Raw genomic sequence first — 12,728 nt, forward strand, 5'->3', positions numbered from 1 at the left:
CACATTTCCCAGAAAATAAAACCTACCTGGAAAACAAGCTCTAGCATGATTTTTCAGGATCTTTGCAATATAAGCCCCAACCCCCAAATAAGCTCATCAGCCAGATGGACTCATTTAGTGTATCCATTGCAATACACAATGGATGTACAAATTATAAAATAGCAATATTAATATATAAATATAAATATTATTGGCATTAATACCTAAAATAAAAGATAATATAAATTATAATAATGTATTTGTAAATACCCAAGTACCTTTGGACAAGAGGCAAACACCTATGTAAACAGATGAACTCAAGACTTACTGTCAAATGACAACCGGACGGTACAGACGCATGCACAGATATCATGCACACTGACAGCAAATGGATATGGTTGTGTCTAATGTGGATCTTTGTAATTCAATGTCGTGTGTTATAACAGACCTTATTTCCCGGAAAATAATGCACTCATGTGAAATGAAGAAGTGTTCTCTGAATTTTGGTGCCAGCAATTTTTCATTGCTTTTGTGTGGACCATCATTCTCAACTGTCATCATTTTTGTTGCCTCTCCTGTCTCCTAAGTCTTCAATTAACACTGATTTAATGGACACTCTAAAGCCCAGCCAGGAAGAGGTCGTGACTTGGGTGAAGAAGCCGTGCGATAAAAATCACAGACAGCTGTGTTGCCAGTGCACTGGGAGCGGTCTGCATGGACAAATACTCATTTAAGGAGGGCTCTATTGCTGGACGTGAGAGACTGGGCCAGCAGTTCCACAGGAAATGGAGTTACAAGAAATTCAGGCCAGAATTCAGGGACTGGAGAGTTACAACTATGTTCTAGATGACACGGCTGCGTTTAAATAAATGCAGACTTTTGTACATGAATAAATGTAATTATTGTACATGGAAAAATATGACATCCCTGAAAATAAGTGCTATTGAGTCTTTTGGAGCAAAAATTAATGTAAGGCCCACACAGTTCAGGCTGGCCTTGAGCTCACTTTGCAGCCCAGGCTGGTCTCAAACTTGCCACCACGCCTTTTTTTTTTTTCTTTTTTATGGGTACCAGGAATCGAACTCAGGACTTGCACACTTGCCAGGCAGACGCTGCACCACTGAGCTAAACCCCCAGCCCCCACCCAGTCTTACTTTCAGAGAAATACAGTAGTGTATCACAGTCAAAATGTGCTCGCCAGCCCTCAGGTGGGTTTGTTGGGCACGGCTCCAGTACATGGCTGCTCCAACATTTGACTACAGGGCCTCTTCACACTCTCATAAATTATTAAGGGTATTCAAGATCTTTTGTTTATGTAGATTAATATCCTAGAAGGCTAAAGAAGCATTAGAAACTAAAATAAAAAATTTAAACATAAATTCATCTAAAAACACTATACATCCATTTACAGATTAATAGAGACAACAAATTCTATTTTTAATACAAGAACATAGGTGACATTTGTTTTCTAAATCATTGAGGTTCCAAAATAAGAATTTATTGATGACAGTAATTATAGACATGTACTAATAAAAAAAAAACTGGAAAAAATGTGAACTGAGGGTGAAACAGAAAATAAAGGATTATTTATAATAAAGACTTGGAAGAGAGCTAGGGCACGGTAGGGAAAGGACTTACAGTACCACACATGCAACCTTAGATATGGCCAACATTCAGGACAAGGTGGTGGGCATTAAATCCTGTGGCAGACATTGCTGTTTCACACAGTATCTCATATAATTTTATAACTATTACCTCACTTAATTCTGAAAAAAAAAAATTACAGACATGACAGAGGCTATAGCAAATATGACCTGTACTTCACAAGTCTACAGTGAAAGTATTAATTCCTAAAAAGTCACATATTTATATCCTCAGTCTATTACTTTAGAAAATTCCAGAAAATGCTAGAATAATTAGGGACTCTTTCCATTTAGCTGTTACAGTGATGACAGTAAACATCATGTTACCTTTGGAAAACTATTGTGCATTCATGAAAGTATGAGGTTGAAAAAGGCAGTATCTTAGAAAAGTTAGTATCTATGAAAAGTTTCAATTTCATAAACTCCAAGTCTCAGTTTTTAAATTATACTTTTAATGAAAGTATAATCTGATAAACCTTTTAAAGGCCACTTGACTTTTGATCTTAAGACTATCCCACAAAAATATTCAGACAGGCACACAAAAAGACACAGTGTATTTCACTGTGTACTGAGCACTGTTCACTAAAGTACCATTAACATTAGAGAAAAACTGGAGACAGATTTCTTCGTAAGTGGTGCACACATGTAACTGCAGCTACTCAGGAGGCTGAAGCAGGAGCAATCAAAGTTGGAGGCCAGCTTAGGCAACTTAGCAACACCCTGTACAAAAAATGAAAAGGGCTGGAGATGTAGCTCAATTCAAAGGTTCACTCCCCAGTACCGAAAATACACAAAAAAGTAAAAACATGTAATACGTATGTGCATATATGCACACACGCAATACACACAAGTACACATACTTGTGATCCTCTCAAGTGGAAAAAACTGCAAAGTAAGATCTAGGATTCATATTCTACTTACTTATAAATAGATATATTTTAAGTCTAAAAATAGACTTAATGATATCTCTGGGGAAATGATGTGAAGGGAGTAAGATAGAGAACAAATTTCACTTTGTAATCTATATATAATACTGAATTGTTCTTATCCTAGCAAACACAAAAAAATACTCTAAACTAAAAACCAAGTCATGAGACATAAATGAGACTAAATGCAATGTGTAGACCAGATTGAATCTTTGAAAAGGACATTTGTAGAAAACTGATGAAATGTAAATAAAGCCTGTCATTTAGCCTTGAAAACTAAATAAAAACAGATAATCAGAAAAGCATATAGTTGCTTAATAGCAATGTTTTGCAACCAGAAAATGATGGCATTACCCACTAATTACCAGAGCTGGTGACTGTCAGAAATTGGAATTTGGAAATCATCACAAACCCTACAGAAATGAAATGAAGACATTATACTTTCTCCTGGATGTACAAAGACTGATGTAAGCTGATTGGCTATAGATCAGTAGGAGACATTTACCCCTTTCTTTGTAAGAAGCAGGAGGTACCACAAGCTTTCACAATTGGTGTCACACAGCACGTATGGCAACAGCTCTAAACACACTTTCCATTTGGGGGTCCAAGAACGCTCTGAACATCTATCTTCTTCATTACTACATGTATTCACATTTGCCAATTTTCTACTTTCTCAGCTTCGAGGCAGCTATCACGGTTAGTTCCCTGTTCAACTTCCCGTAAGAAGTCTCATTTCACTACAGGTGTCCATGCCGGAGCAAGTCTGGCCCCTAAAGCAGTTGTTCCTTCCAGTTTCCCCGGTTCTCTCCCAGAGTGACTGTTCTGTCTGTTCCAGCCTGATCTGTCAGGAACAAGGGGATGAAGAGCCTAACTTTCAAAAGCTAAAAAGCTGTGGAGTTTCAAAGACAGTCACAAGAGAAGCAGCCCCAACCTGTTCATCAGTGTGGTTTCCCTCAGCTCCTCTCCACCCACAACCTGCTGGACTCCCAGCCGCAGCCAGAGAGCTCTTCAGCTCATCAGCACTTTCACATATAAATCCACAATGTGCAGCCAGTCAGCCTCTCACCCCATTTCACAACTAAAATGTCTATCATTTAATGAAAAAGAGAAAGGTGACAGTGTCAGTATGTAAAATGAATGAGTTCCACTTTTAAATATGTCCAAAATATAGTTTTCCTGCATGACTCTTCTGACATACAAAGCAAGGTACACAATGCTACAGGATGATTTCAACTATGTGATCTTAAAAAGTTATGAAAATTTAGTTTGCTTGGATGGTTGATGTCATCAAGCAGTTATAAATTCTTAAAGATATCGTGTGTTTAAAAAAAAAAAAAAAAGGCCATGCTAGCATGGTGGTGCACACCTGTAATCCCAGCACTCAGGAGGTTGAGGCAGGAGGATTGCTAAGAGAGTTCAGGGCCAATCTGGGCTACAAACTGAGTTCAAGACCAGCCTGAACTGCATAGTGAAACCCAATCTCAAAAAGACCCCAAACAAGCCTTTATCTTCTAGAGATACATACTGAAATATATGAGGATAAAATCATCTCAGGCAGAGTAGGGTAGGTGGAGAGAAATGGGTAAACTGTATTGAAATGAAAGTGAGACTGACCACAGACAGATACAGTGTTGAAGGCATATGCTAGTTGAGAAGAGTGATACATTATTTTAAACACTTTTTTACATGTTTGAAATTTTGTAAAATGAAAATGTTTTTATAAAAAACCATTAAAAGGATAAAAATATTTTAAACAAAGGTGACTGTTCTAAAAATTCAGCAATACTCGTATAACAAATGAAAAGATTCAGTTAAATCTGCACTAAATTTACCAACCTTTCTTGTACTCCAAATCCCTTGAAATAATACATTTAAAAATAACTACAGAATCCCAAAAGAGAAGGGATACAGAAAGAACAATATCAGAATACCAATAGTTTTTTTTAACATTTACCTTTTGCAGTCTTTTTTTTATTTTTGTTTTTTGAGACAGGGTCTATGTGGTTTAGACTGGCCTTGAAGTCACTTTAGAACAAAGAAGAGTACTGCTTATAAAAGGTACAACTTATAAACAAGCATATGATACTTTCATTTTTGAAATCAACTTGTAAAATCAACAATAAGATAAGAATATAGGTTTGAACAATTCACAAGCTAAATTTAAAAAAAAAAACTTGCATCCAAGTCAAAATACCCCCACCCCTAAAACTCAGAATTTTGCAAATACTGATCATGTATTCCCTAATGTGGAAACTACAGAGGCTATATTCTATGTCCAATTGGAAATTTTAAACGTATTTTTAAATAATGTCTAGGTTAAACATAATGAAGTTACTCATTAGAAACAATGGCCTCCACAGCTAAAGACTCAAATATAGCCAAGGCAATACTCGGAGAAGCATTTTCAGTTTTGAATACATTTATTAGAAAACAAGAAATATTGGGAATAAGTTGTTTATATAATACACAATAAAGCACCTTAAAGCCCATTCCTGATGTGATGGGCCGTGAAAGTAGTCCAGGAATCTGTGGATGTGTTTGTAAACGTTAAGCCTGTGGGATGTGCATAACTTGTGATAAAACTACGCATTGCACCATATTAGACTCACAGCAGCATGAGTTACTTCATCCTGATGAGATGTATTGGTTTGGGCATCACTTCACTGCATATATATAAAAACTGAACTGAGTTCCTCAAAATCAGGGAAGGCCTTATATTTTTACACCTTTAATACAGGTACAATAGAGGCACAGAAGTAAGCTCTCAGCAGTATTATATAAACTATTTTAATTCATGTACCGAGCAGATGATTTCCAAAATTTGGGGCTCACTGGAGCAGACTGAAACAGAGTAAAAATGTTATTAAAGATGGTTACAAGGTTGGCAAACAATGACTAAACACATATCTTAATCCCAGGTCTGTGACATTACTATTGCTACATGCCAGGCATTCCAGGATTCTAGAGAAAAACCATACCAATGTAAAGAAAGATCTAAGGTCAGCTCTCCTACCTTTTCTTGCTGGCAAGATTAATGAACTTCAGTAATCACAATGTCATATAAAACTAATTCTTCAACTAAAACAACAGTCTGGTTTTAAAAAACCTAGCCCCTTTTAGCTATATGTCAAAAAGGCAGAGCTATAGCTATAGGTAGTAAAATACTACAACACAAGATCAACTTGCCTAGTATTAGAGGAGACAAAAAACCCTCAGCAGCTTTCATTTATTTAAAAAAAATTACAGGGTTCAATTACCTCATAAGACAAATTTTAACTAAACCTTAAAAACAGATAATTACCCACATTATTTCACAAACTACTTTTTGCTATAAGAAATGAGTTGAATCTCATTAAGTATACTACTTTAGCTTTCCACAGAAAAACAAAGATACGATTCTGAACTGTATTTTCAAAAAGCACCCCAATTAAATCTAAACATACAGAGAGGACATATCTATATTAATATTTCAAACATTCAATGACTGAACTATGTAAGTAGGGCTAGTATAAAGAAGAAAACTTTAAATTTCAATAATTCTGGGCATGTTAATTTGATCCAGTTCACTTAAAAAAGGAGTAGATCTTCCTCCTCTGTGTTGAAAAAAACTGTATTTCTCTGCATTTTGTTTAGCTTTAAAAACTGTTTTCTTTATTACTAAGCCAGTATTTTCAATTCTCAACTGGTACAACAATCTTCCTTACCTGAGAGCAATGTGCAAAAATGAATACAAAAACTCTCCCACCAAATACTATATACAATCCCAGTGACACAGACATAGTCTTTTTATAAAAAGCCATGTATTTATTTGCACAGAATCAAAGAAAAGACTTGAAAATCCAACATAATTATTTTATGAGGCTTACAATTTAATTATTACTCCAATTTTGGGAAAAAAAAAAAAAAAACAAACAGTTTCTGGCTTTCCTCCACTAAGTACGTACTGTCTTGCAATGTTTCACTTATGTGCTGAAATTGATGGCAATTATACATCCTTTGTTTTCGAAGAATTTGTGTCCAGTCCAAAAAAGTCTTTTCTGATGATGTACCTAACACATTGCAAAATCACATTTCTTTCATGTCGAATGTCCGGAGCTAGGAGCTAAAAAAACGATTTTAGAAAAGATTAGCTGGTTAAAAAAAATAACTAGGAAACACAATCTAAAATATTAAGTGTCTTCTCATATAAAGAACAAAGAATAATAAGAAATGAGCTATATACTTTTTCTTTCACTAAAAAATAATTAAAGAACATTTTTCTTTCCTTTAAACTTATAACAACACTCTCTAGCTTTTAAAACAGCACAGAAATTCGTATTTAGAGTCCTGTTAGGAGTATCTTGCAAAGAACAAGAAAACGTTTAAAAGTCTTCAATTCTTTTCTTTTTTGTTTTTTTTTTCTGGTACCGGGAATTGAACTCATGACCTTGCGCTTGCCAGGCAGGCGCTGTGCCGCTGAGCTAAATCCCCAGCCCCAAAAGTCTTCAATTCTGTAATTTAAAAATCATGTCAAAAAAATAAAAATAAAAATAAAAATCATGTCAAAGATGATTCCGTAGACAGGTGTACTGGCTCACACCTAAGTTTCAGCTACTGAAGCAAGAGGGTTACTTGAGCCCTGAATTCAAGACCAGCCTGAGCAATATAGCAAGACCCTGTCTCTCAAAAAAAAATTAAAAAGATAATAATAATAAAATCCCAAATCTATACATGGTGTAGAAAGTGGTTAGTAGCTATAAGAAATACAGAAACACTGAAAGCAGATTTTTAAATAAATTTCAACATTCCTTGACTTTCGCAACTTGCCACTATTGTGCTTATTTTACTGAAAGCTAAAATCCCTCATATTTAGGATAGTACATAACAAAGGAAAGCTATGATATTTGCCAAGATGGAATTTAGTTTTCTTTTTTTTCTGACATGATTAGTATAGCTCAGAAACATCAACTTCAATAGAAAGTGAATTTATCATGAATAAGATAAACATTTCAAAAATGCAATTTACTATATATATATATATATATATATAGCAGTGATATTTACAAGATAACACGTATATTTCAGTTAAGTATCTTAAGAAGCAACTCCATGTGTAACATCTCATACTATAGCAAGAGAATAGTTTAACTACAGCATAAGCATTTATCTAGATAAGTAAAAAACAGACTTTTCACAGAATGTCAAGTTTTTACAACTCCATTAAAATGCAGAATTTTTTATTACTCTTAGACATGAAAATAATCTTTGAATAGCTCTATATCCATTTCTTAGAAATAACACATTGCTTCCTCTTCACTGCTTGAAGATAACAGATTTTGAGTATACAATGCTGCTAAGAAAACAATGCACAAAATATAAATACACATAGAGATACAGAAAGACAGAAAAAGTAAAGACAGTCCCCAAGCATAGGACATCAGAACTGTTAGAAAACTCTAGATATTTTCTTTTCATCATTTTCTGGTTTTCAATAGACATTTGTATTTTTTTTAAATATTAAGAAGTTTTGAAAAGTACAATTATTTCACACTACTGAACACCAGCTGTAAGCCAAATGCAGCTTTAGAATTAAGAGATACAGACTGGTCTTCAAGAACCATACGATTTTGGTAACTTAAAAACAGACCAACAAAACCCCAGCAGCACCACCTTTATGATATAAAAATGCAAACAAGACAGCAAGGGAAAAATCATTTACCATTTCCAGAAGATAAGGATGATGTGTTCGTGGCTCAAATAATGTTTGATAGCTGTGAAAATCTTTTTTCCTCTTAGGGTTTGTCTTTTTAAAACCTTTTTGTTGGTTTTCACACTTCGCTCTTGAGAAATTTCTAACAGCTGCTTTAACATCTTGTCTTGGACTCTTAGGAGCAGTGCTATTTATCTGGTTTTCTGCCAGAACAACCTGGTTTTCTGCCAGAATGTCTGCTTCAGTCTTGATGGGAGTTTCTAAGTGTAATAAAAAACAAACAAAAATACACACAAAAAAACTTTGAGAAATAACAGAAAGAGCCATAATAATCCTCACAACCATAATACTGGCTACTTAGTAATTTAGAACTATAACCAATTTTGCAATTCTAGTATTTTTCAAATTAGGAGATTGTGCATTCCAATACTTTTGAACTTGGGTATTACAACTTCCAAGAATTGAGACTACCACAAAGAGCTTCAGAAAGTGATTCCAGGGAAGGAAATAATACCAGATGGGACTTGGAGTAACACAAAGGAATGATAGATGAGAGAAACAGTACACATGTGGATAAACACAAAACATGTTTTTCTATTATTTAAAAAGAATTTAAAGATAATTGACTATTTAAAGCAAAAAAATATTAACAGTGAGGTGGGGTTTATAACATCTGTAGAAATTAGAAATAAAATCTAGGTAATAGCAAAAACCTGCTGAAAAATTCTTTAATTACAGTATATGTGAAGTAAATACTACAATTTGAAAGTATGCTGCAATGAATTAAAGTTCCATACTACAAATCCTAGATGAAACAAAACAAAGTGGGATAGCTTACAAATTTATATTTGCACTGCCTTAAAAAACAAATTAGGGGCTAGGGATATAGCTCAGCGGCACAAGCGCCTGCCTGGCAAGTGTAAGGTCCTGAGTTCAATTCCTGGTACCAAACAAAAAACAAAAAACAAAAAAACACTAATTAACCCCAAAGAAGGCAAAATGAAACAAAAATAGATGAGACAAATAAAAATCAACCATATCAATAAATAATTATATGTAAATGGCCTAAACACCTCACTTAAAAGGCAGAGATGCTGAGGGAAAAAGAGCAAGATCTGATAATAAGAAACTGAATTAAAACACGAGCAGTCCTTGCCTTACACAGTCTGAACTGAGATTAAATCTCAGTTGTCAGAAGACACCACACACACTGATGGCTGGTAGCCAGGTAGCTTCAGGAAGGGGAAAGGGGGCTGTTCACTGACAAGATCAAGCCAAGATTATAGGGCTGGAACTTTCAGTCTTCCTCACCCTCACCGATTCCAGGAAGGAGAGAGAGGGACTGAAGGTTAAGTTGATCATCAATGGCTAATGGTTAATCAATCATGCCTATGTAATAGAGCTACCATAAAAACCCAAAGGACACAAGCATCACACATGTAGAGGGTGGAGGGACCAGGCAGGTTATGGAAGTTCTGTACCCCTTTCCCTACACTTTGCCCTGCTGGGAATATAGCTCAATGGCACAGCACCTGCCTGGTAAGTACAAGGTCATGAGTTCGATTCCCAGTACAAAAAAAAAAAAGAAAAGAAAAGAAAAAGCTTTCTATCCAGCACTTTGCCCTATCAGTCTCTTCACCTAGTGTTCACTGGTATTACTTGTAATATGCTTTATAATAAACAAATAAATGTAAGCAATTGCTGCTCTGAGTTCTATGAGCTGCTTTAGCAAATCAATCAGATACAAGGAGGAAGGCAGTTGGAACCCTGCCAGCTAAGCATCACATATTAATGTAGTATTCATCAATTCAATACAGTTTAAACACTGCCATTCAGTTCTTTCAAACAAATTATTTTTCAGTTTGTAGCCTTCGAATTAGTTTTCAGTTTGAGGTTCCATCAAAGCTGAACCACTGTTTTAGGAAGCTACAAGACCCAGGACAGACAGCAAACCAACCCATTTGGAAATACTTCTCACTAAAATTTTCTTCCTTATTCATGTATTAAAGATTCTGACAGCCATAGACATGAATATAATCTTTCCTTTGCTTCAGTAATGAGGGACCCTTTCTCCTTATTTATCCCATCCTAGAGGCCAGAATCAATACTTAAAAGCCAGTGATTTGCCACTGACTAGGTGGCTTAATAAAGCTGAACTCAAACTATATACAACAATGCTTCAGAATTATTAGAAATTAATTACCAAAGCTTAAAAATTACTACTAAGTAATAGTAAGAATTAATAAGTAATCATTAAGTTCTGGGTAATAATTTTAAGACTATATAAGCTTTAATTTTTAAGATCTAGGGACTACAAAGCAAGGGCTTTCTGCTTAAAGCTGAGAATTTTAAATAATTAGTCAAAATGAATTCACACAAAATCAAATACATATTTTATTAGATAATATCCTCTGTTATCTACAAAGGAGAAGGTTATACACCAGTATTCAGGAAAACAGTAAATGCCACCCCAAAAAGGACTACAGGGAAAGCAGTACAGTTAGCTCTTCAGATAAAATTTCAAGTCCCCTAACCTAGATTTTAACCACCTCTGCCACATACTAGCATGGCAAACTTAGGCTCTCTAAGCTTAAGCTTCTATTAAATGAAGGCATGACCTCAAAAATCTGTCCTGTTTTCCTTTCCTCCTTTGAATTTTAAATATGGTGGCGATCTCAAAATGAAGACAGGAATATAAAAAGTATAAATGTTTCACTAGAAGAGAAGAAAGTCTTAGTTCAACTTGTTTTTATGGGATCCAGTAATCTGCTGATGGTTTTCTTTTTATCATTTGTTATAAATATAGCTGATAGGTAGGAAATGTAATATGTGTTGAAAGAGTAACTCCTTCCTATCAGTATATGAGAAACAAGAGTAAGAAATAAATACTGTTTTTCTTAAAATTAAAAAAAAAAAAAACAAGGCAACCATCTGTTAAGAAATACTCTGAGAAAGTCAAAGTAGCTTATATTTCAAAATTCAAATAGCTTTCAACAAGCTACTAGAATAAGCCACAGCCCATTAAAACCAAGAAAACTCTAGATATAAACTTCATATTACATATTAAAGCCCCAGTTAACATCCTCTGACTACACAAATGCTGATTACTTCTAGCCTAAGTCAACATTAAAGTATTGCCTCCATCTAATTACATTCAAATCTTCTCTTCATTCCATATAAATATTTTCAGATACTGTAGTCTTATTCTTAGTACAGCTCCTACTTGGATTATCATTCTCCTGATACACATAAACAGGAATTTTCTTATGGCTGGTAAAACCTAAACAAAATTACCATGCGGATCCAGGCTTCCATAACCACAGGACACAGGTTTATTCATGAAGTATACGCTAGATTATTGATATGAGTCTTATGTTAAAATTTGTCATATGCATCAGATCAGTAGCCTATGTAATAGCTCTGACAGGTGGCCCTAAACTCCACAATAAGGTCCTACGGGTTATCATCTGTGCCACCATCTTTAAAGGTAAGACATGCATCCTGACCATTTCTGACTTCTGAGGAAGATTCTTGAAGATTTCTTTCTTCCAACCTCTAAAACATAAAGGGTAAAGCAACCACAAGTACAGAGTTACTGTATCTTCCAAATGAGATAATTTATGTAAATGTGCTCCATAAAGAACAATTTTATATGTGTTTAAAAAATTTATCATTCGTTTTGTCATAAAGCATCTCTCTTCACTCAGTAACAGTGTTATAAATACGTTATAATAAAGGTTCTTAAGAGCAGAGAATAAATTAAATGTGTTTTTGCTATTTTTTTTAGAATTTTCTTTCATTCCGTAAGTACGCATTTTCTCTCCTCCTTTCTGTTCTTTAATTGTATTATTTTTGCCTTTTGCTCCCAGAGGAGCATACGTATTTCTCTATTATTCCAGCTTTCCTTGATCCCATGCTCACTTCACCTCTGAATCAAATGAAAAAGGAATTTGAAGCTCAAATAAAGAACATGCATCCTGGATGACATTAGTATACAATATACACTAAAGGCTAAAGCAACCAACAGAAGCCATGACTTACCTTCTGGCTCACTCTCTGATCCCGAAAGACTGCCATAGCTGCTCATTAGTGAACACAAGGCAGGGGTCACTTCCTTAGGTATGACGGACTGTTGCGATTTCTCTTCCTTATCAGACTCTAAAATAGAAGAAAGAACAGATTCAAACAGTATACCTCAAAATATCTACCACCAGAATTTCATTTTATTTTATTTTTCTTTCCAGTACCGGGAACCGAACTCACAACCTTGCACTTGTCAGGCAGGCACTGTGCCGCTGAGCTAAATCCCCAGCCCCCTACCACCAGAATTTTAAAAAGGTGACCATCTTGCACTCTACCATGTTACTATTTCTGATTATTTCCTTAGTTTTCCCTAAAAACTAATTTCAGGAGGCATGAAAAATTTCTCCTTGGTTTAAGTCTTGAGAAAAGAATCTATCTACTCCGGAGGATAGAGACAGATGGAAACCA

At 34.9% G+C, this 12,728-nt stretch overlaps 1 protein-coding gene across 1 annotated transcript in view; it reads right to left on the reverse strand.

The window, feature by feature from the left end:
• Positions 1-4,949: 4,949 nt before the first annotated feature.
• Nufip1 (nuclear fragile X mental retardation protein interacting protein 1) overlaps positions 4,950-12,728 on the reverse strand; it is a 40,352-nt gene continuing 32,573 nt past the window's right edge. Inside the window, exons 8-10 of the mRNA XM_005409078.2 lie at positions 12,279-12,395; positions 8,247-8,497; positions 4,950-6,650 (exon numbers count right to left, since the gene is read on the reverse strand). Of these exons, the coding sequence (XP_005409135.1) occupies positions 6,534-6,650; positions 8,247-8,497; positions 12,279-12,395 (485 nt within the window). The 3' untranslated portion in view covers positions 4,950-6,533. The remainder of the gene's footprint in view (positions 6,651-8,246; positions 8,498-12,278; positions 12,396-12,728) is intronic.

Source organism: Chinchilla lanigera, unplaced genomic scaffold, assembly GCF_000276665.1.
Source record: "Chinchilla lanigera isolate Chin_1 unplaced genomic scaffold, ChiLan1.0 scaffold00117, whole genome shotgun sequence".
NCBI classification, from domain to species: Eukaryota; Metazoa; Chordata; class Mammalia; order Rodentia; family Chinchillidae; genus Chinchilla; species Chinchilla lanigera.